At 36.3% G+C, this 24,831-nt stretch overlaps 1 protein-coding gene across 3 annotated transcripts in view; it reads right to left on the bottom strand.

Moving 5' to 3' along the window:
* Positions 1–10,414: 10,414 nt before the first annotated feature.
* LOC310727808 (leucine-rich repeat and fibronectin type-III domain-containing protein 2) overlaps positions 10,415–24,831 on the bottom strand; it is a 144,356-nt gene continuing 129,939 nt past the window's right edge. For all 3 annotated transcript variants that reach the window (XM_083544627.1, XM_083544626.1, XM_083544628.1), the window contains 2 exons: positions 21,110–22,505; positions 10,415–12,798 (listed from right to left, as the gene is read on the bottom strand). In XM_083544627.1, coding sequence (XP_083400753.1) covers positions 11,841–12,798; positions 21,110–22,485 — 2,334 coding nt within the window. In that variant the 5' untranslated portion in view covers positions 22,486–22,505 and the 3' untranslated portion in view covers positions 10,415–11,840. The remainder of the gene's footprint in view (positions 12,799–21,109; positions 22,506–24,831) is intronic.

The following is a 24,831-nucleotide window of genomic DNA, read 5'->3' as shown; positions in this document are numbered from 1 at the left end:
TAATGTGCATGCATGTGTTTTTAAAAGGTTTTTTACACAACAGCGTTGCCGCGATTTGTTCGATGAAGGCATGCTATGCCACTTCTGCGAGTTCTTCTGCGGCTGCACAGTGCCGTATAGGATGCACCCTGGGTAAGGGGTATGTAAAACATTCTATAAGACGCGTCTTATATACGCGAAAATACGGTGGTGAGATGGTGACGTGGCAAAAGCCAGCGTTTGGTCATGCGAATCTAGATAACCGACGTTAAGTTGCAATTTGCCCCCCCTTGTGCTCGAGATATTAGGGTTCGTCGACATAAAAATATCGACATAACCGATTAAAAAATGCTAAGTCAAAGCGAGAATTTGGCGGTTCCAATTCAAAAACGTCGACTTAATAGGGTTGGGGAGTTAACCGAGGTCGAGATAAGTGGGTTTGGCTGTACTTGAAAAGGTTTGCTTTGGACGCCTGCTAATGATAATGCTGCAAATTGTGCTGTTGTAAAATTGTAAATGAGGAGGTGATACAGGCGTGATACACACAGTAAATGTTCCCTGTGTGGTTAAAGGGAATATGGACACTGCTTGTCCATATTGGACACTGCTTGACCAATCAAATTAGTGGACCTGATATAGGTGTTGTATAATAGGAAAAAATGAACATCGTGCTGGTGAATCCGAGCGGCTGTTTCCACCCTGGAGCTGACCATCATGCTATAACCCTACACACGTTTCATTCCTTACTTAGCATGCTCCTGGAGTTCTCATGTCAATCAGCAAAACAGCACTGTCTGTCCTGAAGCTTAACTCTGCTTCATGTTTTAATTATTACCACCACTGGGTCCTAGGTATTCATGTCACTAGGCAGACTCCTGGAAGGGCCCTGTATGATTTTATGTTCAGTGTCATCGCTTCAGACATCTCCTCATAAATAATGCACACCAACCCACAGAATGATTGCAATAATAATTCCCGGGAACACTCTTGAAATCTGAAAGGAGGATTTTGAAATCTGAAAGGAGGATTTTTGTTGGGGGGACAGAGTATTCCCCATGCATGGTTTAGAATATGGATTGGGAGACTGCTTAAATGTTTTCGCTCCACTAGACTTTATTCTTGCTAAATTCATGGGAGGCTTTGGCTTTTAGACCCTTTAACTGATAACAGATATGATACTGATATTTTACAAAAAGAGCTTCTAAAAGGTTAGACAATAAGGAAGCAAAGCAGATCTAAAAGTTCTTTTTGACTTCTAGCCGAGGCTCATTACTAGTCTGACTGTACGAGACACCCAGCAGCATGCCTGTGGTTCTCAAATATCGATTGCTGACATCCGGAAATCCCGCTGCATGATAATTTGGCTTGGATTTGCTCCGAGGCTCTAAAAATTGAAGCTGAACAATGGCGAAATACTGTGCATGCAACATTAGGAGGAAATGTGTTCAGGGGCCTTATACCTTACTTCACCTTTCTTATTTACCTATTTTTTTAAAAAAGTATCCCACCTGATACAACCTTCATATCAATTATTAGGTAGTATTCCAAATAACTTATTTAGTTATTTACAAAGAAGTAATTTACCTAGCTTGTTATATAAATGTGTTTTTTATATATATATATATATATATATATATATATATATATATATATATATATATATATATATATATATATATATATATATAAATATATATATATATATATATATATATATATATATATATATATATATATATATATATATATATATATATATAAATGCTTATTTTTGTTCCAAGAACAGTATAACCTTCAACAATGTTTTTGTTCATCATATGTAACGCAATGGTCTCACAGTCATCACGGAGGTCTATATATGCTATCTTTCATACAAGTCCTGGTGTCTTTGTGACTCACAATCCTGGATCGGTATAGGACTAACAACAATAACAAGTCTGGTGAGACTCTTAGATCGAGGCTAGCTCAGAGACAAACTTAACATCAATACACTGCAATTAATTAAAAAACATTTAGGGTAAATGTGTCTGTTTAATGTAAAATAACAAAATCTATTTTATTTGAAGCATTTAAATTCATAACAAGAGCTAAATTGTGTGTATGATAATCATTGCATAAACCCATTAACTTTTTTATAAAGTCATATTAAATTATTCTTTGTGAAATTTACCACAGACGATGGATTGATGCGCATACTTGAGGGACAGTAATAGTGTAGAGATGTAAGTGTAATATAAATATAAAGTACATTTTCACACTGTCATGATCCCATTAAATCTCATTAGCACAAATGACTGTACTTTTTATTCTTTTTCAGTTCTGTTGACTGTTAATTTGACTACACAATAATATCACATGAAAAATGTGTGCTAATATAAAACACATTGCTAATGTAAGTTCTCTGGGTATTTATTTTTCGGCAAAGGTAAATATTAATTGAGTGTTTCAAAAATGAATAAATATGAATAAATAAAGGCCTTTTAATGCACTGTTCGCAAAAATGCATTAGGTAAGGAATAAAACACACTGGTTCATGCCTTTATATAAAATTTATGTTGTGGTGATGTGTTACCACCCCATAGATTGCTTTCTTATAGCAGCATGTTTTATTACCTTTTTACACTTGCCAATGAATACATGTACAATTATTGCACTCTGTGCTTTTTAATCTTTTGTAGTTAAATTTAGTGTGATAGAATTCCCCTAAGACCCATTAGCTCCAGTTACGAATTATGCTATAACAGCTAAGCAGCCATTCTCTCACCTGGCTTTGTTCTTTGTGTTGTGATGCACTGTCCTACATTAAAATTATTATTATTATTATTATTACATTTATGCCAATTGGTTGAGGCTCTTATCCAGAATTATTACATTTATCTCATTCATACAACTGAGCAGCTATGAGATTAAGAGACTTGCTCAGGGGCCCAGGAGTGACAGCTTGGTGTGGCTTGGATTTGAACTCATAACCTTCGAATCAAAAGTCCAATGGCTTAACCACGAAGCTACCTCTTCCACCTCCTCTTCATTACTACTACTACTACTACTACTACTACTACTACTACTACAACACCACTTAGTATTATTATATTTATTAATATTTGTTAATAATTTATTTTTTTATTTCAGAAATTGTTTTGTGGAACATTTTGATGGAAATTTTCACTGAAACACTGAAGTATCAACTGTTGAATTTATTGCTAGTTAAAGACAAAACCGTAATATATGTAGGCAGAATAAAAGCTCAATTGAACTAAACTCTCTTATTGAAATATAAACTCTATTTTCAGCCATTAGGGCTGCACAAGCCAGTGCACTCTTAATGCCATCTACTGACATCTACATAGAGAGCATGGAAAGGAGAAGTGTAGGAGAGTGAAGGTTATGGTTCTCAGTTTAAATATTGGTACTATTACTGATAAAGAGAGAGAACTGGTGGATATGGTGGAGCGGAGAAAGGTAGAAATGTTGTGTGCTCAGTAGACCAAGTGGAAAGGGAGTAAGGCCATGAACATTGCAACTGGGTTTAAACTGTTCTTTCATGGTGTGGATGGAAAGAGAAATGGTGTAGGAGTAATTCTGAAGGAAGAGTACAGTAAAGGTGTAGTAAAGGTGTAAAGATTTTCTGATGGGTGATAAACGTGAGCTGAAAGTTGAAGGGGTGTGAAGGGGATAAATGCCATCAGTGCTTATGCTCCACAAGTGGGTTGTGAGATGGAGGAGAAGAAAAACTTCTTGAGTGAGTTAAATGAAGTGGTGGAGAGTGTACCTAGAAATGAACGATTGTTGATTGGGGAAGATTTCACTGGGCATGTAGGTGAAGGGAACAGAGGTGAGGAGGAGGTGATGTGTAGGTATGGCTTTAAGGAGAGAAATGTGGAAGGGAAGATGGTGGTAGATTTTGCTAATGGATGGAAATGGCAGTGGTAAATACATATTTTAAGAAGAATGAACATAAATTGACATACAAGAGTGGAGGCAGGTGCACACAGGTGGACTATATTTATTGGATGCAACCTGAAGGAGATTGGAGACTGTAAGGTGTTTGCAGTGGAAAAGTGTAGCAAGACAGCATTGAATGGTGGTCTGTAGGATGGCTTTAAAGGTGAAGAAGAAGAGGAGGAGTGTGAGGAATTAAAAAAGAATAAGATGGTTGACACTAAAGAAGGAAGTGCTGGATGATTGGGCAACTACTGCAGAAGTGAAGAAGAAGGGAGACAGCTAGGAAGGTACTTGGTGTGACATCCGGAAAGCGGTGGAATGAAGGACTGCAGGAATGCATAAGGAGAAAGAGTTTGGTGAAACATTGGGGTTGGCAGAGAGTTTAAAAAAGTAGGCATATAAGGAGCTGTATGAGAAGTTGGACACTAAGGAAGGAGAAAAGGATTTGTACCCATTGCCCAGGCAGAGGGACCGAGCTAGGAAGAATGTGCAGCAAGTTAGAGCAATAAAGGATGGAGATGGAAGTGTGTTGGCTAGTGAGGAGAGTGTGTTGAGAAGGTGGAGGGAGTATTTTGAGCAGCTGATGAATGAGGTAGATGAGAGAGAGAGAAGGTTGGATGATGTGGAGATGGTGAAGCAAGAAGTGGATATAATTAGTAAGGAGAGCAGTAATTAAGACAATATAGAGTGCAAAGTCGGTTTGACCGGATGACACCAGTAGATGCATGGAAATGTTTAGTAGAGAGGGCAGTGGAGTTTTTAAACTAGATTTTTTAAACAAGATTCTAGAGGTGAGAGGATGGCTGAGGAATGGAGAAACAGTTTACTGATACCAATTTTTAAGAATGAGAGAAGAGGTGACCATCTGTGTGCAACAGTATAGTTTTATGGAAGAGCAATAGGGACGCAATATTTGCTTTGAAAATGTTGATGGAGACGGAGTTGCATTGTGTTTGTGGATTTAGAGAAAGCATAAAACAGGGTGCCAAGAGAAGAGTTGTGGTATTGTATTGGGAAGACAGATGTGTCAGAGAAGTATGTGAGGGTCACATGGACATGTATGACGACAGTGTGACAGCAGTGAATTTTGCAGTAAGAATGACAGACTGGCTCAAAGTGAAGGTTGGACTGCATCAAGGATCAGCTTTGAGCCCTTTCCTGCAGTGGTGATGGACAGGTGGATGGACTTGACTCCATGAACTATGATGTTTGCAGATGATATCGTTATTTGTGGTGAGAGTAGGGAGCAGGTGGAGAAGAGCTTGGAGAGGTGGAGGTATGCGCTAAAGAGAAGGGGAATGAAAGTCAGTAGGAGTAAGACAGAGTACGTGTGTGAATGAGAGGAAGGGCAGTGGAGTGGTGCGTTTCAGGGAGATGAGATGGAGAGGGTGAAGGAGTTCAGGTACCTGGGGTCAACAGTGCAGAGTAATGGAGAGTGTGTTAGAAAAGTGAAGAAAAGCGTGCAGGCAGGGTGGAGTGGGTGGAGAAGAGTGATATCAGGAGTGATTTGTGATAGAAGGGTATCTGCGATAGTGAAAGGAAAAGTTTATAGGACTGTGGTGAGACCTGTGATGTTGTATGGTTTAGAGACAGTGGCATTGATTTAAAGACAGGAGGTGGAGCTGGAGATTTTCATTAGTAGTGATGAATATTTACAGGATTAGAAGCAAGTTTATTAGAGGAACAGCACGTGTATTATAAATGGAATAGATTTTTATTTTCTAACTAACACTGTTGTATATTGTATATGATTATGTGGAGTATCCTCTCAACAGATTTTAGAGTTCAACAATGCTGTAAAATATTAGAAAAAGAGAGATGCTGGGAAATGTAATTTTGATCTGCAATAGGTTTGAGAAAATCCATCCTTGCCAACAATATTATTACAGGAAACTAGCAAAGGGAAACACTGTCATGTAAAGGCAACAAGCAAACAAAAACAGTCATTATATGAGGCACTGAAATGACAGCTACCTTCTCAGCTGAAGATGAACTGAACTGTGCTACACATCTTCTCGTAGATACAGTAATACCTCTTAGTCCGTGGTTGTTGTTTAGTGCCTATATAATTCAAGTGAAACGACAGTTTTATTACCAAAGAATAACTATCAGCGCGTAAATCAATAAAAATGGATATTAATGCTTCATAATAACAATAAAACATGCATGCCTGAGTTGTTATTCCGAATTCTCACAGCTTGCAGAAAGACTCTTTTAAAAGCTGAGATATGAGGCTAAATGGGCCATGGACAAGTAGCATCGGAAAGGTCCACATATTGGAGTGATGGCCAGCCGTCCACATATTTCGGCTAAAGCTGTATTAAGATTCATAAATCCTACACATTCTAAAATTCCACTGCCTTGCACAGACATACTGATCTGCATGTAAAAATGCCCTCGAAATGACTAGATACAGTAAACAAATTGCCTGTAATGGGATGATTTTGTGGCTACAAGTGTGCCAACTATTGCACATAGGTACGCATTATGCAAACTCATTATGCAGTACAGTTGGAGAAACTGCAGTGGCATGGAAATCCCTCATTATTAGTATCTCTTCTGCTGCCATGCAAGCAGCAAAAAAAACTAAAAAGCACGTGTCTGAGTGTGCAACTCTCCTATACTGTATTTTAGACATTAACCTAAGATCGGTCATTATTTGGTTCTGTACAACACTTTATGCATGCTTTATCCAGGGCCTGATTACACGCTCGCAAACCTGGATTGATAGAGCTGCGTCACTTTTCCAGTATTTGTTTCATTCTTGCTCATTTTCTGATCAATTGTTTTTTGTTAAGAACACCGCTTAATACTTTTGCCATTTTCATGTGTGTGTAAGACATGTAATTATTTAGCCGAGTGATATTTTGGAAAAGTCAGCTCTGTCTTCAATTTATTGTTAAAATGAGCTCTGTGGTTAACAGTCATAGCACAGAAATTGCTGAAGTTTACCGGGATGCAGTTGTTGGGGCAAATTGCTGGAAAAAATCATCTAAAATTGCACTGGGCACAACGAAATCGACTGATGACAAATCATTCTTCTCAAAAAAAAAAACTGCCAGTCTTAAAAATCATGGCTCCTGCCAAAAGCTGTGTGCAGAGAATCTCCAAGCATGACATCTAAACTTTAGGACTGCCTTTAATACAACTTTTTTATCGGATCTGTAGTGCTTGTCTGCACCATGGTGTGAGCACCAGAATGAGCATTTCTCTGATTGGAGAAGCTCATAATCAGTTTGTGTTCACAGTATATGGGACACTTGATTTTTCCACCCATATGTAGTTCTTCCTTAAACTTTCACAAAGTTAGAGGCACACAAATGTCTTGGATGTGGAAGCATTCAATTCTCCCTTCTCTTAAACTAGGAGATCCAAACCTGTTCCAGCATGACAATGCCCCTGTGCACAAAGCCAGCTTAATGAAGATATGGTTAACATGGATTGAAGTGGAAGATCTTAAATGGCCTGCTAAAGAGCTCCCACTTCATCCCTATAAAACACCATAAGGATGAACTGGAACACTGACTGCACCCCAGGCACCCTCACCTCACCAAGGTAATGATAACATCAAGTGGCGTATATTATGATCAGTTGTCCTCAATCCTTTGTCTATTTAGTGTATGATTACAATTTTTTTGTTACCTTGTCACCACTAAGGGTAACACTAGTTTCTGCATCATTTTGATCAGGAGGAGTTCTTATGAAACTTTGTGAGTGCAAGTTTGGGAAATTTCATTCATACAACATACAGCATTTTGGGCATCACAAGACTAAACGCAGATTCATTTTGTAACCCACAGCATGTCTCCTTGAATAAATAAGGGCAGCTCTGAGGTGAGTGGACCCCGAGGACCCTGATTATGCCTCGATGAGCACTAATCACTGGTAGTAAACCTGCACCAGAGTTCGACTCTTATCCTCATCACTTCCAAGAATCTGCCGAACAAAATGGCCTGCATGAAGAAAAGGTCATGTAAACACAGCTAGGTGCAAGATGGTTCAGCAGTAACAGAATTCATGATTCATTCGATATTGTGGTCAATTGAAAATGCGTTATGTAAATTGATAAACTGATGGCTCTGGGGCTAGCTCAGATCCAACAGGAAAAATTGTAATTGCATGATTAGGATGCCATTCTGCCCATCGTAAATATACTCAGTAAATTTTTTTTCTTATATTTCTATATAAGATACACTACTGTATATAGACAAAGGTTTGTACACAACCGACCATGTGCTTTTTGAACATCTCATTCCACATTTGATTCCCATTTACTGTTATACTAACCTCAACTCTTCTGGGAAGATCTCCCGATAATGGAGGTGTTATTAGAGTCAGGTACTGCTGTAGGTGAAGTGAGAAAGCCTGGGGTGCAGTCACCATTCCAAATCATCCCAAAGGTGTTTAATAGGGTTGAGATCAGAAAACTATAGCAGGCCATTCGAGATCTTTTACGACAACTCGAGTAAATCATATATTCATATGTAAAGCATATCTTTATGGAACTGGCTTTGTGCACAAGGGCATTGTAATGATGGAACGAAGACATCCTATAGAACTGTGTGCCTCCAACTTTGTGGTAGCACTTTGGAGAAACTGGGAAAACTCAGGTGCCTCAATACTTTTGCCCATATAGTGTATAATATCTCACTTTTATACAGGCTTACTATGAATGCCAATAGGTATAGATTGCTCTATTTTGCATCAGCATGTTTTTTTTTTATTTTTTTTTTATAATTATCAAACTAACAAAATGTGTCCATCCATGGTACTAAGTATGGAGATAATGACTACATTTGAATTACTTTTTTTGGGGGGGAACTGAAATTTTGAATAAATAAAAAAAAAAAAAAAAAAAAATATATATATATATTAATACATTTTAAGTTTTAAAATTTATTAATAAAACTTCTTATCCAAATCACATGTTCAACCTTGGGTTGAACATGTGATTTGGATAAGAAATGTTCAGGTTACAGTGTTGAGCGAATCTATGTGTGGAATGTACATTTTCCTAAATTTATAATGAATGACTGATGGAAACTGATGTTTGATGCATGAACTGTTAAATGGATTCACACAGCAATGTAAAAGTAATAGCATTACTAAAAGCATTAAAATGCTTAATGATTATATTTCCAGGCAAAATTCAATTAGAGATGAATGGGATGGGCAACTTGAAGTTCTGTCTTTATTATTATTATTATTATTATTATTATTATTATTATTATTATTAATTATCATTATTATTATTATATTTACTACTACTAATACCACTACTACTAGTAAGTAATAATAACAAATAAATAATAACAATAATAATAATAATAATAATAATAATAATAATAATAACAATAGCACCATCTTACCTTAGAGACATCAGTGATGGAAGGTGATGGCATGAACTTCCCCTAGATGTCCAAACAGCTGAGTCACTGGCTATCTTCAAGCAACGGGTAAAGACCCACTTCTTCCTGAAACACTTAAAGTAACACTGTTCCTGGTTTGGCGTCTTTGTTTAAAAAAAAAAAAAAAAAAACAGTATTGTAGGCTGATGTTATCTTAAGTTTGTAATCTAGCGAACCAGTGTTGATGACCCTGCAGACGGTAAATGTTAATGATAATAATAAGAGGAAAAAGAAGAAAATAAACAATAATTAATGATTATATTATATTATTTAATTGTAATTAATAATTAATACTTATATAGCATCTGTTATGTATAAGATTGCTTATTATGATAAAATAATATAAAAAAACAACAACAAATAAGTTAAAATATTGAGAAACATAAAAATGGCAAAAACTGATTAAAAAAGTAACAAAAATGGCTAATTGAAATAAAAGACGGAAAAATAAGACATTATATTAAGACAGACAGGCCAAATAATAATAATAATAATAATGATAATAATAAATAATAATGAAAGAAAATCAGTAATATATAAAATTGAGAAAGATAAAAAAAAATATTCCTAGTAAATAAATATAATTTTAGAGATAATTAATATTTGTTAATTCAATTAAATGTTTTAATATTCATTAATGTTTTAAGCTTTTGCACATCGATTTTGAAGGACACTTTACTCTTTAACATATTACTTTTCAAATTAATATTAGCATATGTAATATTAATAGGCCACAAATGGTTCTCCAATCATGTAATTACCCAAACAAGGATGTTGTGCCCACGTGCTTTTTATTTAATGCTTTATTAATGCATGCAATAAATAAATTCTGATTTAGACCTGCCCCATGAGTGTTTTAATGGTTACAAAATAAATGTACTGGAAATATTTCATTTTGCTCTAAACATTACTCTTGTCCGTTAGGCCTCGGCAAAATCCTCAATCTCCTAGTCAGCATCTGTGCAGCAGGACAAATGAGAACATCCTGCAGCTAAAAATACAGCCACTGAGAGCTATAACCATGTGGACTAAATAAAAACAGCAGCACTGAATAAGAGGAGAAGAAATAAAGTGCAATGCATGACTTCAGTAAATTCGTGTTTATATATATATCTTTTTTTTTTGTAACAAAAGCTTTTAATCACAGAAATATTTCACAGAAGACTTCTTTTTCTTTGTTTTTTACAACCCAAGATAAAAATCGGTCTATGTAACGTCACGTACACACATAGACGCACCTTCATACTTACGCTGAACAGGAAAATTAAAGAATCACTGTACACCTTGCTTTCATACATAGTTGTACAAAAATGAATTGAAATATTCATTCAGCAAATGCAGTAAGAAAAACTAATATAAAAACAGAACTTAAATGGAGATGTGTGATTAATTGTTCATGTATTTTTTTTAAATAATCAGAAATAATTATTGGATTATGGTAAGTATCAAATGCAATAAATGAATAAAACTATGCACATATAAAAATAAATGTTTTCCAAATAATAATAATAAAAATAAAAATAAAATGTTTTTTTTTTTTTACTTTTTTTTTCCTCATCACTTTTACAAGGCAGAAGCAGTAACAGTGTACTTCTATTTTTCATATAAAATGTTAAAAATTATAAAATGAATGCCAAATTCGAGAAGAATTTGACTGAATGATGAACTGTAAATAAAAACATGAACCAAAAGAAGTCAATATCAACAGTGTAATTTCTGCCTTAGGTCAAGTCCAGGGTACAACAAATTATTTATTTTCTAAAAATCCATCAAAGGATTTGAAGATTTGATTTATAATAAAATAACCATGTAAATAATTATTTTATTCCTATTACAACACTCAGTGAGTGCAAAGATCATTTATCTGATACTACAACCATACCGTTTGGATATTTATTTGAATTTTGATCATGGCCAAAGTACAGGAGCATGAAAATTTAGAGCAATAAGTTATTGGTTATTGGGGTTATAAAAAAAAAAAAAAAAAAAAAAAATATTTGGCAAAAAAGTAAAAATACTGTATTTTATTACATTCACATTTTTTCCACACTTTTTTTTCATACAAATGTATTTTCATCCAAAGTGTGCATTTAGTCTCATGTGTCATTTGCGCACATCCACTTAGTTTTGAGGGGGAAAAGTCTTTTATTTTCTCTGAGATTCTCATACATCATTCATGATAGGATATCCAATCCACATCTGTTCTCAAATTGTAAAAGCAGTCAGCGAGAGCCTCAGGTTTAGGCTTCAGTGATGAGGGCCAGCCCTCGCTGTGGCCACTTCCCTCATTTGTATGCTCATAATGTCAACCTGGAGTTTGTGGTTTGATCAAATGAACAGAAGGACAAAATCATTAACATGGGAATTCATGCAGTACATATCCTTTCAATTAGGTCCTAGGAGTCCTATTTCTTTTGAAAAGTCAGGCCATTTGCTCTTTTTCAAACAGGACTGACGCCAAAAGCCTGGCCTTTTCTGACAAAAAGACGAGACAGAAGTCTTGGCCATTAATCAGACTGTACTTTCCATGACCCATTCAGAGCTGTCAAGTGTCCCTTTATCTCCTTCTCCCTCACTCTCGTCGCATTGCAGCAGCATGCCATTTACTGACAGACTCCTTTTAGTCCAGATGTTGCTGATACGCTGTGGGTAGCTAAGGCACTGCGAAGCACCAACATCACCCATGTCAAAGGAATGACTGCGCTTGGGCTTGCTCTCCAGCGGCAGCTTGAGCAAGCGGCCTAGCCTGGAGTCCCCACGGCCCAGCAGTGGCTCCTTGTCTGAAAGAATGTCCATGGCAGCCATGATAGGCCCTGTGGAGGAACGGTTACCTGGATCCCTCGCTGGAGCTTTTATGTCCAGAGAGGCAAAAGCTCCAAGCAGGTGGTCTAGATTTGCCCTTGTTTTAGCTGGAGCACGCTTCCATCTGTGAGGTCCAGCGCTGGACTCGGCACTCGGGTCATAGCGCCGCACCTTCTCACTGCCAATCGAGTCTGTTGAGGAAGTGGAAGAGAGGCTGCTTTGCAAAGAGCCACACTTAAACTCTACAACCTCATCATGCATCACGACTATGGCTTTGGGCGCCGGAGGTGGAGGAGCCCCATTAACCAACTGTGCTGCCTGCATTCCACCATTGGTTTGTGAGTAAGTGTTGCTCACTGATACAAGCTTGGCGACTTGGGAAGAGCTACTCACTTTGTAGCGCACCATGAGGATGACAATGAAGACCAGGAGAGTCGCCACGATCACGCCGCCGATCACCAAGATCATCGTTCCCCCGAGGAACTGCCTGTGAAGAGACTGGCAGCGAGGATAGTCGTCACGCGTCACAAACTGAACGCAGCCCACTATGTTGGTGGCAGTGAGGGTGGTGACCGTGTCATCCCAGATGGCGAGCACGCAGAGGTCGTACTGCATTCCTGGCATCAAGTTGTTGACCACAAAGGCTCTGCTTGCAAATGGTATCATCCTTTAAACAAGAATAAAAACAAATGACAAAGCTTTAACATCAGCAAACAAACCAAATAATATGCAGTTTTTCACCTCAGGGAAGCAAATAAAAATAGCAGATATCAAAGCCAATTACAAATATAATAGCAAAGATTCCTTGAAGAAACTTATTTCAATAGTATTAAAATAATAACAATAATGAATATGTTATGTAAATTGATCTCAGTCTAAGATTTAATCTTGTTAAATTGTCTTTTCTTGTTCACCAAAATTAGTGGGAGAATTCTTCTTTTTCTTCGAAACAATAAGTACATTATCAAAACAACAACAATAATAATAATAGTAATAAAAATAGTCACAATAATAATAATAAGAAGAAGAAAAAGAAGAATAAGAAGAATAAGAAGAAGTAGAGGTGGAAGAAGAAGAAAATGAGGAAAAGGAAAAGAAGAATTTTCCAATATTTTTTTAATTCATTTCCGAACAGGATAAATATTTATTGAACACACTAAAACTAAATGTTTTTTTTTTATTTAACAAAAAATATAAAACAGACAGGAATATTATTCCAGAAAAAAATAATTTAAACTTTAAATAACTTATTTTGCTCTTAAAATATTTTGCTCTCCAAAAAAATATCTCCTGTCAAAATTATACAAGTTAGAAATATGAACATGCTGCAAAAAAAACCCTGAAGAAATAAATAAACATTGTGCTTTTAAGTAAATGTTAAAATAACAACAAATCAAAACAATCAGATTTCTTTGCTTTAATGCCATTTAAAAAAAATAAAATAAACTTAAACTTTAAATAACTTAAAATATTTTGCTCTCCATAAAAATATATGAACATGCAAAAAAAAAAAAAAAAAAAAAACTGCAAATATAAATATACAAAAGTTAATTTTACTCTGGTGAAAAACATCTGCTGAAATGTCAGATTCTTCTTTAACTCTTCTACATTCTGTATCTTCTGCTCTGCATTCAGGTTTTTCAGCTTCTCCTGATGTTTTTTCTTGTAGTGCCGTCTTAGAGTCAATTCCTTAATTACAGCCACATTCGCTCCACAAATAAGACACACGTGTTTACCGGCAGTGTCAGTAAACATATTCTTAGCCTCCCATTGGTTTTGAAAGGCTCTGTTATTAGAATCAACTTTTCTCTTCGCCATTGTGAGGGGCTTCGCAATAACTTTCCAATAGGGTTAAATACATCAACGGAAGCTTGACTTGATTGACGCTGGAATGTTCCCAGGTAGCCTAGCGTTCGGCGAGGTAGCTGAAGCAATGCATTATGGGATCTGTAGTGTGTGTTATCAGCGCTTCATATTAATTTATAATTCATAACAATAATAATAGATCTATATAAAGTGATCTCGCGGGCCGGATATAATTGTATGTCGGGCCAAATGTGGCCCTTGAGTTTGACACATATGAAATAGATAAACAAGCAAATAAATAGATTTTCCTTAAAAAATTAGCCCAATTACTGTAAAGCTTTATGCCTTCCAAGCTGACAATTCTGTGTCTTGTATACTACGTATCTTCAGTGTACTTTTTTTTACAGTTTTGTGATTCCCACTGGTTTGTATAGAAAGTCTATGATGAGCTGTGAACCAGTATCATATCATGAGCACTAAAGAACCCAGTGGCTTCTGGCAGTGTTCCTTTGTGTACTCTTTGAGGTTTTTTTCTATAATTAAAAGAGTAAAACCCAAAGAACTGCAGAGCAATTGAAAATAAAAAGAAAACATAGCAATGAAACAAGCAAACAAAAACACTCAAGTCATCTTAAGGCTAATTAACTCATAAAGGTAATTCAACAGTTTCAACAGCTTTGCATTCTTCTGGAATATACATTTCCATGCCCTGCGTCTTTGAAGATCGCTGGCTGGTGAAATATAAACATATTTTTAATTAAATCGTACAAGATTAGACAAATGTGTCGTCCAGAGATCTTGCAGCACAAACAAAACAATTACCCGAACGCATGTGTGCCTTGTTTTCCAGGTGGATCTGTGATTTTACTCAGACTACAAGGTTAATCAAAATAAAGAATAAAAAAGAAAATGAGAATGAAAAGCAGAACTAACTAAATTCATTTATAGTCTGTTTTATGTTTTATTGCTCATGTTTGAAGCTCTAGATAAAAGTTTTGGAAGATTAAAACATAATAACTGCTCATTTGTGTGCACTGTTGCTATAAGACAGGATAGGTGCTCAGACAGACTGTGAAGGGACTTGGTTGTGTTTTGCAAGCAATTTGCAAAGAATAATTGCATGAGAGCTGGCAGGTGAAAAGCAGAGGGATAAAACAATACTTAAATGAGGATTTTTCATGTGTTAACTGTTAGGCTTGGCGAGTTCAGATCTCCCACTGGAAGAAACGGAAGATTGCCACACGTAATGCACAATTATGCAGCAAGAACAGCATCAATTAAAGGTGGTACAACACTTCCAAATATGACATGACCAAGATAAACTTTTTCTGTTTAAATGCTTTCAACAATATAAGCATGAAAGCTGAAATGCTAATCCATAATTCCCTACTAAACATTGGATCCCACTACATGTGTGGAGTTTTGACATTGGACCTCCTGGAGTGTTTGAAGGCTCTGGCATGGAGAAGCTGATGCTGGATCTGTGATGATCACAAATGTTGAGCTCAGTAGCTCCTAGTTTTATACCAAAGACTGTAGAAAGAACATTTACTTATAATCTTAAACTCCAGTACTCATGTTAGTTCTCATTCTTCAGTCTTCTGTATTGTTAAAAGATTTATGATCAAACTCTTGATGAGGATGGGTTCCAATTTTGAGTCTCAAGGTTTCTTCCTCAGAACATCTAAGGGAGTTTTTCCTTGCCACAGTCACCACGGCTGCTCATCAGGGATAAATGCACACCATTCACCTTAACTGTTGATTTCTGTAAAGCTGCTTTGAGACACTGTCTGTTGTTTAAAGCGCTATACAAATAAACTTGACATGACTTGACTAAACATTATAATTTTGGCTTCGAATCCCAGTAATGCTTTTTCCCCCACAAATGTAATAACTGCCCTTTAATCATATTTTTATTCATTTAAATAAACAATATTAACTCCCTAAGTTTTTTCTTTTTAGCTAAATTAATAGATTGGCATGAACATTGGCCTGTTTTTACGCCTTTAAGTAAATAAAGTTCTAATAAAAAATTTAATACAGGCCTTAAAATGATTTTTTTTATTTACAAGTTTCTACTGTAACTGCCAGGAAACTGCATATTCTACTGCTTGGCCTTTATAACGTGTATATCTCAGGCCTAAGGAAGTGTGACTGTGATTTATCTTTCCTTCAACAGCACACTATAGCCATATCAGTAGAAGAATTGCAGTGTGACATATTGACTGCATTATACCCCTCGTTCTAACAAAAAACATTATTCATGCAGAATTACAATGCTGTTACTGAAGATGAAGTCTTGAAGACACCTACAAGCTTTTGTCTATTCATTTAAATCATTCATTCATTTATTTGTTTCACTGTCTCGGTTTTTGTTAGTCTATGTTTTCTTTAATTATCCCCCCACACACTTGTTGTCCAAATAATTATATATTTCTTTTGAGTTTTGTGAGGTGATTGTAGCATGGTTTGGTTTGAAGAGAGTGGAGTATAATTCATTTATATCTCTGAGGTTCTTATGTAAATGATACAAGACTATCATCCCTCCATGAAAAAGCATTACTATTATTTTCCAAAAGAGACTGAAAATGCTTTGGAAACAATAAAAAAACATTAGATATTATCACTACACTTCATTTGTATCAATTTTAACCAGACAGGAATTTTCTCAGCAACAATCAAATTACAGAAAACATCTGTCTACTTACATTTTTCTTTATACTTATGAACTATTTGCTAGTGTTTAGTGTTAGTGCTTTTCAATGTTCTTGCTTGAGCCATATCTGAGGAACAGTATTATTTTGGATACATCTCAACTTTTTTTTTTAAGCTCAGCTCTTGAGAAGGTTCTACTAAGTTAGTTTGGGGAATGGAGGTGTAGATTTTTTGCAGCCTCCACACAGAATAAGGTTGTTCTGAGTTTGTGTGCCACAAACGTAAAATCATATGTAATTACAACCTTCAAAAAGAAATCTGAAAATGAGATAATGCTACAAATTTTTGTTTAAAATTGTATATATAAAAAAAATAATAATAAATTTAAGTGGCAAAGCATTGATTTGTCTGTTAATTGTGTGTGTGTGTGTGTGTGTGTGTGTGTGTGTGTGTGTGTGTGTGTGTGTGTGTGTGTGTGTGTGTGAGATAGAGAGAAAGCACTATATATATATATAAATCATATTGATTTATTTATTAGTCTTTAAAATCTTTGTGAGCAAGGACAAACACACACACACACACACACACACACACACACACACACACACACACACACACACGCACACACACACACACACACGCACACACAAACACCCAAATGTAGCAACTGAAGATATTTTAAGAATGAAGAAGAAATTATATTGTAATATAATTATAGAATCTCACAAAAGTGAGTACACACATGCCAGCAACCATTTTAGTATTTCTTCTCAATGGACAATATTTTAGAAATTAAACTTGGATATATTTTAGAGTAGTTAATGTGCAGTTCTCACTTTGTTGATAACTTTTTAGACAACCATGGCTGTATGTTGAGTTATTTTCAGAGAACAGTAAATCTATATAGCTATACAAGCTGCACAATGAATACTCTAAAATATATCTAAGTTTTTTTTTCTGTAGTATTGTCTATTGAAAAGAAATAATAAAATCGTTGCTGAAAATGAAGGGGTTTACTCACTTTTGTAAGCTACTGTATATATTAAAAACTATTACACCTGTTTCTCGACGTTATATTTGATCATTTACAATGTACTCTGATTTATTGATTCTACTGTATTAGCTAATAATTTTGCTTGCCACTTAAAAAGAATGTGTTAAATATGCAACATAATCTGCCAGTAAAAGATCAAACATAAAACTAGTATAAATGTGTTTTATTTGCTTTTATTCAATATATTTCTAATTTTGCTACAAAGGTTTTAAGTGGTACATCCTGCCAGAAAGTTCATTTTAGTACCTCATAGCTTTCTTGGTGTAACACATTAAGATATGGGTGATCTCTGATAATCAACTGCCGCCACTGGTCGCTGCAGCTCAGTCAAGGGGAGTGGTAGCTCAGTGATTAAGGCTCTGGGTTACTAATCAGAAGATTAGGGGGTAAAAGCCCCAGTATCGCCAAGCTGCCACTCTTGGGTCCTTGAGCAAGGCCCCTTAACCCTCTGTGCTTCATAGGTGCTGTATCATGGCTGACCCCAGCTTCAGAGCAAGCTGAGATATGCAAAAAAGAATTTTACTGTGCTGTATTGTATATGTGACAAATAAAGACTATTCTTCTATTCTAAGTGACAGCTAATGCTATAGCCTTTATTCTAACAAGTGCCTTTCCAGTTCACTGACAAAGAGGGACTTATATAGATATTTCCTGATAAAGACATTGTGACTGTTGCTTCTTACCAATTGCATACCGTATTTCCTGGTTTCATAAGCTTCAAGCCAAAAAACTGAGCCCCATAACATTAGACCAATGAAATTGGCGAACGGGTTCAGGTGAACCAATGAAACTCTTTATATTAAATCAGATGCGCTCCCACTGAATCCGGCCGCACCACATCATAAATATGGATGAGGTTCCTCTGACGTTTGACCTGCCGCTCACTCGGACTGTCTACAGGAAATGCGAATCATTCGTCACGCTGAAAACAACCGGGCATGAAAAAACACACTTCACCTGTGTTCTGAGCTGCACAGCATCGGGAGAAAAGCTTCACCGATGTTGATTTTTAAAGGCACGATGATGCGAAAAGAAAAACTCCCGAGAGAAATTGTTGTGAAAGGAAGGAGGAAGACTACTGGTAGGCTACTGTTTAGATACAAGCCGTGTAACAGACACTGTCTTACGTTAACGCCTGTGTAAAGTTCATTAGTTTCAGAGTAGACAAATGTTAAATTCAGTGGGTGCGGCTTATATATGGGTGCGCTTAATGGTCCGGAAATTAGGGTAGTTATATTTTTTTATTTAAAAAAGTTCAATGGCTCATACTCTTTCATAATAGAAATTCTGAATAGAATTTTAAATGTTAATGTTATTGCTATGTTGAGTGTTTTACTAGTAAAAAACACTCAACATAGCAGTAACATTAACATTTAAGATTCTAGCAAAAAATGATTTATTTTTCTGTAATGATAGAACATTTCTAATAAGTTGATTTCTGTTTAACTTGGGATATGGACCACTGATTGTATCTAAATATTTTATGTACATTAAATACTTTTCAAGTAATTTCTAAACTTCTGGATTTATCTTTTGTGCTCTGTATATTTCTATCCCTCTATCCTTTTTCTATCCTAAAAGGTTTTATACCCAGCAATCAACAGAATAAAAACACTTTTTTTTTGGCCTAAAGAGTGAATCCCTATACAATAGTTTTACGATTTAATTGTCTGTTAGTTTCATTATTCTAGTGTAAAAAAAAAACAACAACTAGCAATTAATAAGTAAAAAGGATTCTAATGCAATTTGCATTAGAAACTCAGTTAACGCCATTCTATAGAATGCTCCAAACAAGAACTGACAGACAGAAATGTGCAAATAAAAACAAAGATTCAAGTACCTTTTCCCCTGCAAAATGGATAAAACATATGCATAACAGCTGGTAAGAAAACAGCACTTTTTTAGCTCTGCTGTAGTTACTAATATATAGCATCCTACTCCAATACAAGGACAGTTATATCTTAAAAAAAAAAAACAAATGACAGGATTCACTGATATATTCCATGCAGACTTATGAATGAGACATAAGTCAACATATTTACACTTCACAGTAGTAGGATCTCAGCATTTGCTATTCCCACAGAGTTACTGCATACTATAGACCCTGTGATTTACATAACACTGACAGTAAACATCCTCTACCACCCACTAATACTCCAATAGGAAAATATAGATTAGTTAAGAGTATGCTGTTGATAGTAGATAGTTTACCAGGTGACTAATTTAGAAAAAATAATAATTTTTATAATATAATGACATAATTACAGGATCTTTCATTACATAAATAGAATATCATTATAAACATTTGTCTGAGCTAAAAAGACTTCATTCAAGAATCATTCTTCTCAGAGTTGAATAAATTAAGACTATAATTTATTTTCAAAGGCCAAACCTGCATGCAATCACCAGCAATTGTCCCTAGTTTTGTTACAACTACTGACCTTATGTTCACAATAGGAAGAACAATGTTACATGTCACCCTTCATTTTGTATGGAAATGAATGGCACATAGCCATGATTCAAGAAAGAAACAAGAATGTTTGTAACTTTTTTTTTTTTTACTTACGTAAAAATATATGATTTCAAACACCTGGAGTGAGTGATTTCTTTATGTTCATTCCTATGGTGCATAAGGCATGATATAACTTAAATCCCTATTCAATTGATGGTAAGTTTAATTCCTACCATCAATTAATTATTATTAATTAACAAATTTTAGTTCCCCATTAAATAAAAAATAAATAAACTACCATGGTTATGTTTTCTCTTATCCTGTCACATATGACCTCTCATTAATGGCAAACAAAGACATTGTGTGTTAAAACAGTTGAAAAAGAAGTAGCATAGGTTGTTGGTGCCTCTCCTGAGTGTATTTGGCTACTACAGTTATCATGCTTTGCTAATATGCCACCAACCCTGGTACTTAGCAGCACATAATTAGTTAGATATTGAATAGTGAACTGTTGGATGTACATTTTTGACTATTGTTCTTTTAAAAACAAACTTGAGGCTATAATGTATAGGAAATATAGTGTATAAAATATGAAATACAGGAATAAGGGTACAGAGTACAACTCTAAGCTGTTTTGCATTACATAATAAAGACCTATAATTACATAATATATAGCATTGTTTAGAGAATTAGAGAATATTTATTGTTGGTGTTCAAAGCAGAAAACAACTGCAAGACAATAAGAAGATTTGCATTTAAGTAGCTTATATAATAATTGGGTCTTTTCCTGACATCCTTGTTAGTGGATTTCTACTATATAATTTAATTAATGTATTTATTTTCAAGCTTTCGTGCTTTCAGCAATATTATAAGAAGCATAGAAAATTATTTTAAAATATACTGGTTCTTTTAGCCTAAGGTAGAATAGAAGGAGACAGAAGGGGAGAACAAGCATTTCCAATCTAATAAGTATTCAAATCATAGCAAAGCTAAGACACTTTCAATAGTTACCTGTAAATCAGGACCTCATCATCTGAGCAGTTGTACTGGAGCTGGTACATTTTCACCTTGGGAGCTGTTTTGCTTACTGTCCACTTGACCAGGGCAGAGACAGATGTGACCTCTGACACAGATACCACCTGTTCGGGCAGAGGTTTGGTCTCCCCTTTGCTGGTCTTCGTGGAGCTGGTGATGTCAGACAGCCTGGACTTGGGTTGTGAGGTACGGTTGGTGCCGTTGCTGAGATGAGGCAGCTGAATAATAGAGAGTTCAATTGAGGCTGTGGATTCTCCTGCGGCATTGGAGGCAATGCAAGTGAAAGTGCCATAATCCTTGGACGTGGTGACCATGATATCCAAGGTGCCATTCTCGTAAATAGTGGCCCTTGATGAGTTACTGATGAGTCGGTCATCAGGAGCCACCCAGTGTATGTAAGGCATGGGGTCACCCACTGCCTTGCAGCGTAGGCTAGCTGTCTGGCCTTCAAGCACCAGGAGTTTGTGTGTATGCTGAGTAATCAAAGGTGGTTCACAGACAAACTCCTCCTCGCGCACATACCAGAAGTATCGCCCCTTTAGATTTGGAGGTGATGCACAAGTTTCCATGTCATCCTCCCGCTCAAGCCGTCGCAACCACAAAATCTCACAATTACAATGTAGTGGGTTTCCACTGAAACTAAGAGACAGCATGGGAGCATATGGTGTACTAAACATCACATTGCTTTGAGAACGTGCAAATATGGGATCTGGTGGAAGCTTCTGGAGCCGGTTTGATGTGAGGTCAAGCCTGGCCAATTTGTCCAAGTCTGTGAATGTGCCCTCTGAAATGTGGCTGATGAGATTGTGATCAAGGCTGAGCTGGTGCAAGCTGAGCATCTTGCGAACGGCCTCCCAGGGTACACTTCGCAAATTGTTGTAGGACAGGTCTAAATCCTCTAGTGTTAGCAGCAGGTCATCAAAGGATTCTTTGGAGATGTGGCCCAGCTGGTTGTTATTTAGAATGAGGTGCTGCAAATTGACCAGACCTCTCAGAGCATCTGGGCCAAGCTCGGTTAGGCGGTTGCTATCCAGATGGAGTGAGCGCAGAGTCTCAAGATCCACAAAAGAGAAAGGCTGGATAGCGCTTATGGTGTTTCGGGAAAGTGTTAAGTCAACAAGACTTGTCATGTTGACGAAATCCTGCTGAGAAATCCTGATAATGTAGTTCCCCCCCAGCCGCAGCTCGACGGTTCGCCGGTCAATATCAAGTGGGACAAAGAGCAGGCCTTTAGAGGGACACAGAGTACCGAGAGACTCAGACAGGTTTTGGCAGACACAGTACTTGGGACATGCAGTGGCTGTCATCACTGTACTTCCCAGAAGCAGGAGGCTGCAGAACACTTTGGCCATGGTAGAGCATGTACAAACGCCTAAAAAGGAAAAAAAGCAAAAAACCAGGTCAGATTGCCCTTACAAACACATCAATTACATTACAAAAAATAAATAAATCAGTCATGCTTTTGTACTGTGCATGTGCATATGTCTTTCAGTCGTTTCATATTCAACAGATGTGTTATTTTTTAATCATATATGATCCATGCTGGATGATTCACTTTGTGGTGGGTGAGATTTTGTTAAAAAGATAAATCACTGGCAATATTTCCTCAAAGATTTCAGTATTACATATAGAGTGTAGAAAACTATATTTACATTGTAATTAACAATTTCTCTAACGGATCACTGTACTTAACAATTCACTGGTTAGGATCGAAGGCCTTTTTTTTGTTATATTTTACAAATGTGATGAGAGATTAGAAAAAAAATCTAGAAGCTATATGTCTCTCTCTGTGTGTCTCTCAGTTCCCTAGTCTTCGTTCTCCAGGGTCTGAATATTGCAACACAGATACAGAATGAAATCTGGCTGAGAGTTGGAGGTGTCAGAGGAGTTTGACATTGTTAATAACTAGATCTACTTGTAAATAACAAGCAATCTCCTCCCCCAGTCTCTCATCATCTTTTTACATTAAGAAAATGGATGGGCAGTCTCACCTTTAGATAACATCCAGTGATTCCCCTGGACATTTTTATCATTAAATCCAGTTATGCCAGAACCTTAAATCAATTTTAATCAGCTTTCTGCTGAAATGATTCTTTAATAGCAAGCAGGATTGAAGATGCAGGGGGGGGAAAGCCTTTGATTACTCTAAAATCCCAGTGGAAAATAAACATTAATCCTGATCCACGGACATCACCTATCACCTCTAGAATGCACACGGTAGGTTTCCAATAACTCATAATTATGAGTGGCATTTTGTGAGGGCCATTTTGAAGTTACGGTGATGCTGAAGTAAAATAGATGCTGAGCTCCAGACTATATGAATTGAAATAGTATGCAGGAATTAGCTATTTTGGGGGAGAGGGGGTGGGAGGAGGGGGGAGTTAGTGCTAAAATAAAAGGTTTAAAAAAAAAAGCTCGTATTTCACATTCTAAAAAAAAATATCCCACCGTGCAAGTTTAATTCTGTTCCTACAAAATTACATATGTATAACTAGACTATAATTGGCCTAAAACCAAGGGAATAAACAACACTGGGGAAATATTATGAAGCAATATTGGTGATTACCAAGCTCACATAAACAAACCCGACAGACTGAAAACAAATAAATTGAAAGACACAATGGATAAAAGGTTTCCGGAGGGCCTTTTTCAAAGCTACATTTTACACAATTACCGTGTGCAGTCACATGTTTCTGCCACTACTACATTCCACTGTCAAGTAAATTTATGTTTTAGCTGTGACATGTCAAACAATATTCCTTCACAAAGTACGGACTTAGAATACCACCCAAAAAAATTTATAATACTGTCCTAGAAGCTTCTGATTTACACATTTACTTATTGCAAAGCTCTTGTGACCATCAGAACAAGCATTACTCATTTTGCTCACACACTGCAACCTAGTCCCCCTCATCCCTTTAGGACTGTGGGTGTCAGTCAACCCAGATCCTTCATTTGACAGCTTGGTTTTGTGGTCATGGCACACAAATCAAAGTGAAAGTGGAAAAATTTCAACACGTCTGCAGGGTATTGATGGGGCGCAGCTGTTCTTGTTCTTGATTCATCAATGGTTGTAATAAAGTTACCATAAGGCAAAAAAAGATTGAAAAAAGACATGCTGCCTGATAGGATCTTAGTAATACAAGACTATCCTGAACATGTAACACTAGTAAATAATTGAGCATATCTAAAGCACTTTAAATTATAATAAAGCCTTCCTTCAAAATAAAAAAATGTTCAGTATATTAGTTGTCATCCATATTTAGAAGTTCATAAAAAGAGCATAGCCCCTGCAAAACTAATTACTCCTTCCTGATTGGTAAATATGAAAAATAATCTATGACTATGTGAACGTTACACAAATCTAATGCATGCCGTGGAGGAGAATAACCGCCCAATGTGAATTGTGTCAAAAGTTAAATGATGTGCAAAAATATCTGCCTCACTTACTGTATGCCAGTGCTTTTCAATTATTTTCTGTTACGCCTCCCCTAGGAAGAAGTAAACATTTTGCGCCCTCCAACTCTCCGCCGCGACTGTAAATAGTATTTGTCTATACAATTGCGGGACGATTGTTGGGAATATTCGGCACGTTTTCGCTGAAAAAACTCAAGCGGCTTATCAGCGTGATTGGGGTGTAATGTCTTTAAGTGACACCTTAATTTATTTGGCTTCATGCTGTCCCCTGCCAACATTTT

This window comes from Silurus aristotelis (assembly GCF_946808225.1).
Source record: "Silurus aristotelis genome assembly, chromosome: 6".
Taxonomy (NCBI): domain Eukaryota; kingdom Metazoa; phylum Chordata; class Actinopteri; order Siluriformes; family Siluridae; genus Silurus; species Silurus aristotelis.
The sequence above is the reverse complement of the archived record's forward strand: the minus strand, read 5'-3'. Positions and strand labels throughout refer to the sequence as shown.